Source organism: Gavialis gangeticus, unplaced genomic scaffold (assembly GCF_001723915.1).
Source record: "Gavialis gangeticus isolate Ggan-Ray unplaced genomic scaffold, GavGan_comp1, whole genome shotgun sequence".
NCBI lineage: Eukaryota > Metazoa > Chordata > Crocodylia > Gavialidae > Gavialis > Gavialis gangeticus.
In genome coordinates, this window is record NW_017729027.1 from 244693 (window position 1) to 251562 (window position 6870).

The window sequence follows — 6870 nt, forward strand, 5'->3', positions numbered from 1 at the left end:
TTTTCCCCCCCCCCCCTCCCCCCCGCCCTAATATGACAAGGCTGCCAGCAAGGAACCACTCAGCCCCCCAAAAAAACATTCACAATCTGCAGCCTGATAAACAGCATCTCTGTTGCCAGTATTACTTGCCAGTAATAATGCAGGAAAGGCAAAAGCATTCAATATTTCTTTTTTCTATGTGAAAAAAATCAAAATGATTATGATCTTATATTTCCACTTTAAAAGTAAAGATGGCAGACATTTTAAAATGTCTAGGTTCAGATCCAGGTAACTTGCATCCACAAGATAGGTGATGAGATACTTAGACCACTAATGTTGGTTTTCAGTAAATTTTGGAAGACAGGTGAAGTTTCAGAACATTGGAAGCAAGCTAGTGTTGTACCAATATTTAAAAAGGGAAAACAAGAGGAGCTGAGTAATAGTAGGACCAGCAGCCTGAATCAGGCCATGGCCAATCAACATGGATTTGTGGAAAATGTCTGTTCAGTTTTCTGTCTTTTTTTTTGTGAGGGGACAAGTTTGACTGATAAAAAGTAATGTCAATATCAGACTTAAATTGCTGTAAGCTATTTGATTTGGTTCTGCTTGCCACTTTGATTAAGAAACTAAAAAGTTCCAAAATCAACACAATTCAGATCTCAAAATGCAGTTACAAATGGGGAATCATTTTAAAGCAGGTATGTTTTCTGGTGAGGTTCTGCAGGGGGTGGGTTTCAGGGGCTCAGTGATATTTAACATTTTTGTTAATGACTTGGGGAAGAGAGTCATCAATGGCAATTTAGCAGATGATACTGATTTATGGGAGTGGTAAATAATGAAGGAGATTGCTTTTTGTCAGTAACCTATCTCAATTACTCGGTAAACTAGACAAAGGTGTATTACATACATTTCTGTATGGTCAAGGTACAGCCATGCCAAGGAAGGAGGAGTGTAGTGGATTTTGGGCATGGATTGACAATTCATTTGTGACTGGAGAAAAGCCTTTCTCATGACACAGAGAGTGAACAACTGTTCAATGTATTTCTTGTACAAGAGAACTAGCTTTTTACCAGAAAATTGGATCACTACGTCCCAGGAAGTTCTCTCTCCTCCAAATCTAACTTAAATAGTTTTATGCTTCTCCTGGGACAGAGATGCCTAATATCCCACAGTCTTCTGCTCTCCTTCCTCTTTAAGAGGTGACCCCTGCTGACCTTAAACACTGTGTATCAGTTATTTACAAAATTTTTTGGTACTCATGGTTCTGGTGTCTGTTAATTTATAACTGATTGGCTTGCTGTTCTTGGTTGTTTTCTCTGCAGTTTCTAGAATCGTCAGCAAAGATGTTTGCTGCAGCACAGCAGGTGTCCCAAAGTATCAATCCAGGTGAGCCCTTTTTATGCTAATAATGCTTGTTTCCCTGCAGAGTTTGTATTCCAGTTGTACTGCAGTATCCTAAGCTGTCATAAAGATTTCCAACAAGGCAGTGGCACTTGCTTGGGGGCGCTACAATCTTGAGTGCTCAAAAGGACTTTTTTAACAGGCTCTGCCAGCACCTTTGTTTTAAATATTGAAACTTGGCATAGAATGTGCAGGATTAAGTAGCAAACTAGAAATCCAATTGATGATTTCTAGTCTTTCAGGACTATATTTAGTGCTGCTTGTTCTCAAAGATTTTGGTATTTTTAATAAGCATTGTTTAGGGGCTTTGGGGAATGTTAGGGCTTGGATACACAACACTACTGGTATCAGCCCTTATACTAGAGATGTCAAAGATATGGCCCACAAAGCTGTATCTTGTCCACAAAGCTGTATCATCTGGTCCCTGATGGTGCCTGGGGGCTTGAACCCAAAGGCAGCAAGTGGGATGTACCAGATGGCCCCGCACATCACACACAGTGGCCACTCCACTGCTCCAGGGCTGTGCAGCATGGTCACAGAGCAGCCACCGTGTGCAGCATAGGCCAGAGTGACAGAGGGACCACCACATGCAGCACAGCCCGAGCGGCCAGCACACGACCGTGTAGCATCCACTCCAGCCATTCCAGGGCAGCCACTTTTTTGGGAATGCAATGCCTGCCTGTGGGTCCAGTCCAGCCTGCAGACCAGTCCTGCGCCACTCAGCCTGTCCATGGGGCTGGATGATTTTGACACACCTGCTTTACACAAGTGTGAAAAAGGAAAGGCACAATATAAAACCCACCACAATTGTAACTAACTTGAATCCTTTGTAGAATTACCCCAGGAAGAATCGGGGATCAAATTACACTGGTACTGGTGTTGTGTGTCCATAACTAATCCTGAGTAGATAAACAACTGCCTGCTTCCCCTAGGTACAGTAATAAAAGCCTACTGTGAGCAGCTACCCCAAAATAGCTGCTTCTCTCTCCACTGTAGATCCAAATGTAACTTGGATATATTGGCATATAAAATCAATGTAAATTCACACTAGTGTCCAAGTGATGTGTGTCCAGGCTGTTTGCATTTAAAAACAGCTTACTGCACTTTTTTCCTCTAAAATATAGAGGTAGGGTTTGACGGAAATCAATGGAAGTTGTATCGAACCCATAGCAGATAAGCAGCAATCAGCAGTCTGCAGAATTGGTGCCTAATCTTTGAATTCCTTGTGCGCACAAATTTTCATTTCAATTCGCAGGACTTTAGTGATCAAGGAATGCAAACTGGGACTTCATTTACTGCTTGCTTGTCATGCCTACTGTTATTACTTAGTGTGGAAATAGCCCATTTTGAATGGCTAAGATGCATCTCCAAGAAAAATATCATCTTCCCTGAGGCTGTAATTTTAATTTTTTTTTCCAAGTCATGTAGCATTTAGCTGTGGTGATTTTCTCACAGGATTTTTGCTAGGATTTTTTCCATTAAACATGCATCAAAAAATAAATTATACCAAAATATTTCATTTTCTTAATTCAGATGAGTGATTTTTCCTGAAAATGTTTTATTCCCCTGCTTAGAAACATCTCAGCTGCTATTGATTGTATCAGATGGAAGAGGCCTTTTCCTAGAGGGCAAGGAACGAGTGACAGCAGCAGTTCATGCAGCTCAAAATGCCAACATCTTTGTCATTTTTGTAGTACTGGACAATCCAAACTCACGGGTGAGTGACTGAACAATACAATAACATGCTAGTGCACTAAATGGAAAATTATACAAGATGCTTTTAAAAGGAGTCACAACTCCTCTTTTTAAAACTCCTTATAAAATTGGCTTGTGATTTACACCCAGTTGCTTTTTTTTTCCCCAAGCTTTCATGCATTTACAGCTAGAGCTAGGATAAACCTTTTATAGGGGATAAGGTATTTTGTTTAATGTAATAATCTTGTGCTTCACTCTGTTCAGTCTTTCCTGGAGTAACTGCAGTTTCACTGAGGAACATTGTCTCAGTGCTTCTTTATTCTTGTCTTGCTCTGATGTTTACGCTCTTTTTTTATGTTTCTTCTTAGATTTTAAATATTTTCACAGCATCTTACTTGTACTGAGAAATACCTGGCGCACTACTACAAACCATGAGACATTTTATTGAACTTGTATTCTTGGATTTCTTAATTTGAATGGATGGATTTGCAGAGGGAAAAAAGTGCCCTCAGTAGCTAATACATACTTAATGTTGCACTATTATTTGTATCCAAGTAGTACCCAAGGGCTTTGGTCACAGTGAGTGCATCTACACGTCACCCTACAGTGATGTAGCAACATGCTATGGTAATATATGGCGTGCTATGGTGACGTAGCAATCGCACGGGTTTACACATGATCACCTGCTATGTCGCTGTAGCGGCGCGCTCCCTGCTTATAGTGCTCCACTACGGCAACATAATACCCACCTGTACTTTGCTGTGCTTTAGTACTTCTAAAAGGAAGTACTAAAGCACAGCGCCATAGCAACATCGCCGTGCAGCGTTGTGTAGATGTGCGCAGTAAGCCTCGTTTTTCTAAGTGCTGTACACAAATGTAGCATGCTAGTGTTTCATGTACAAAATGGGTGACAGCTGGCTGAATGCCAACACTACAAGGATCTAGGAATCTTGGTTGATCACATACTCAGTATGAGTATGCAATGTGATGCAACTGCTCAGAAGGTAAATGTGGTTTTGGGATGGATCAGTAGAAGCATTCATTGCAAGACATGGGAAGTGATATTGCTTCTCTACTTGGCACTGGTTAGGTCTCATCTATGGCACTGACAAAAGTAGTGGGGGGAAAAAAGAAACAGCTCTTTACTGGAAGAGGGAGTGCCTTAGTTTGACCCTGCTCCCCAGCATCTATATAGATTGGGTACTTTAGTGGGGCTTTTTGGTCCTTTTATCTAATAGCTGATTCAATCAGCTCTTAGTTAAAAGGACCAAAATGCCTCACTGAAGTGCCCCGTCTATACAGACGTTGGGTGAACCGGGTCAAACTAATGCAGTGCCTCTTTTGGGCATGCCAAGCTGAAAAGAAAATGCTGGGGCTTTTTCACATCTGTAAGCAGCCCTAGGGTATTGTGTTCAGTTTTGGGCTCCACATTTTAAAAAGGACATGGAGAGGTTAGAGAAGATCCAGAGGTGGGCAATGAAGATGATCAAGGGCTTTGAAGGCAAGTCATACGAGGAGAGGCTGAAGGAACTAGGCATGTTCACTTTTGGAAAAGGTGCTTAAGAAGGGCCATGGTAGCAGTCTTCAAATACTTGAAGGGCTCCCATAAAGGAGAGGGAAAATGCCTTTTCTCTTTTGTTGCAGAGATTAGGACAAGGACCAATGGCTTGAAGTTACAACAGTGTAGGTTTCAGTTTGATATTAGGGAAAACTTCCTCGCTGTTACAACAGTAAGGCAGTGGAATAGACTGCCTAGGGAAGTTGTGGACTCCCCATCATTGGAGGTATTCAAAAAGAGGTAGAATAGGCATTGGCCAGGGACAATCTAGGTGTAGCTATCTACGCCTGTGTTCTGCTTTGGGTATTTCCCATACTTCTGGGCTTTGCTGGTTACCAGATGGGACCAGAAAGGAAAAATCCCTGAAACGTGTAGCAAAGTAAGAGGGGGAAAATCCTAAGCCTTCCTTCAGAAGCACCGGTGTTGCCTGCATCCAGGGTTAAGGATTTTGATTGGGATGTGCCAGTGCTCCTGCTGGGAATTTAAACCTGGAATTCCTGGCTAAATTTCTAGCCCATCCTCTCACAGTTATATCAACTGTTGTATTTGGGGTGAGGAAGGCATCTTACCCCATGGTCAGATTGGTATGGACTGGTGTTGTTTGCCTTTCTCTGGAGCTGGGGGTTTGGCCATCTTGGTTTGCTCAGCTGTATTCTAACAACTCTTGCAGCATCAAATTGTTGGCTGCTATGGCCCCCCAGCTTTTACCTGTAGCAAATTAGGGTGTTACATCTTGTGGTTGTCAGGGTTGACTATAGTTTTGCTAATAGTTTAGACAGTGGATTTGTATAGGATGGCTTGGATAGAGAGAGTGCCTCAGGCAGGAAGTTGGGCTAGATGACCTCTGGAGGTCCCTTATAGCCCTACAGCTGTGTGATTCATGTGTAACTATCTCTTAAGTCAGTGTTTCCCAACCAGTGTGCCATGGCACAAAGAAATAAGAAATAACCAGGTGTGCTGTGGAGTTTTGCTATGGCAATGAGCTACAATAGGAATGAGGATGGGGAATGCCTTAACAGGTACGCCGCGGAAAACTTTTATTAATGTAAGCGTCTTGGGCTGGGAAAGGCTTGGAAATGGTCTTAAATTATGACTGTGCCAGCAACTAGGTAGGAAGTCTGGTTCAACAAAACAGCATTCACATTGCACAAGCTAAAATATGGGCCCTCCTTGTCTTGTTCTAGTCTTTCTTGTCCTGGCAGAGAGGAGGTTACATTATTAGAAAGTTCCAGCCAATTCCAAGATATTGACCAACTCTAAAAGGAAGCCCCTGGCATTTCTGACTCCTTAGCTAGGATTGTGGTCATAATTGAAGAGAGTGCTGAAACCTTCCATTACAGTTACGACTTGCATCCCTCTTAAATCATTGGATTTTTTTTCAGGTATACTTCCACTTACTACTTTCACAGTACACCAAGAGCTTCAAAATAATTAATTAAGAACTCTCTTTAACCAAGTTGTACTTAGGCTTTTGTATCTCAATTTTTACAGTGAGGAAATAGAGCTTTTGAAAAATGAGTTACCTGTTGCTGACTGTCCAGTAACACCTTGGCTCTCATTTACAGGATTCCATTTTGGACATTAAAGTACCAATATTCAAAGGACCTGGAGAAATGCCTGAAATCAGATCGTATATGGAAGAGTTCCCTTTCCCATTCTACATAATCCTCAGGGATGTGAATGCCCTCCCAGAGACTCTCAGTGATGCACTCCGACAGTGGTTTGAACTCGTGACTGCTTCAGACAGCTTGTAGAATTTAGCTGTCTGAATTTGTGATTGCTGCTAAATGACTGAAATGTGATTGTGTTTGTTCAGTGACTTCCTGAGGCCTCTTTCTAAACCAGGATTAATATGCAGGAATTGCCTTCTGAAATCCAGAGAGCCTAGAAAAGAAATCTCTAAGTGCTCCTCTCCCCCATTTACCAGTGCAGAAGACTATGCAATGGGGAAACTTTGTTCACTTCTTCCTTTGCCTAACCCCATCAGCAATGCAGATCCTTCCTCAGCCTCTGCTGTAATAATTTATTATTTTTAAAATTTCTATTTGTCATCTTCATATCATAGTGCCAGGGATGTCAGACTCCCAGGGCCTCACAGGCAAGATCTGGACCCATGACTTGTGGCAGAGCAAGCAGTGACATTGTTAACCACCACAGGTTCCTGAGCCACAGGGATTAACTCACTTGTCACTCACCCCTCTGCCACCAACACACATCTCCAACAGGGCCCTATATGC

General features: G+C 42.2%; 1 protein-coding gene across 1 annotated transcript in view; it reads left to right on the forward strand.

The window, feature by feature from the left end:
- The window catches only part of MDN1 (midasin AAA ATPase 1), a 180237-nt gene extending 173379 nt beyond the window's left edge, over positions 1 to 6858 (forward strand). The window contains exons 100-102 of the mRNA XM_019520321.1: positions 1302 to 1365; positions 2955 to 3097; positions 6199 to 6858. Of these exons, the coding sequence (XP_019375866.1) occupies positions 1302 to 1365; positions 2955 to 3097; positions 6199 to 6387 (396 nt within the window). The 3' untranslated portion in view covers positions 6388 to 6858. The remainder of the gene's footprint in view (positions 1 to 1301; positions 1366 to 2954; positions 3098 to 6198) is intronic.
- The last annotated feature ends 12 nt before the right edge of the window (positions 6859 to 6870 follow it).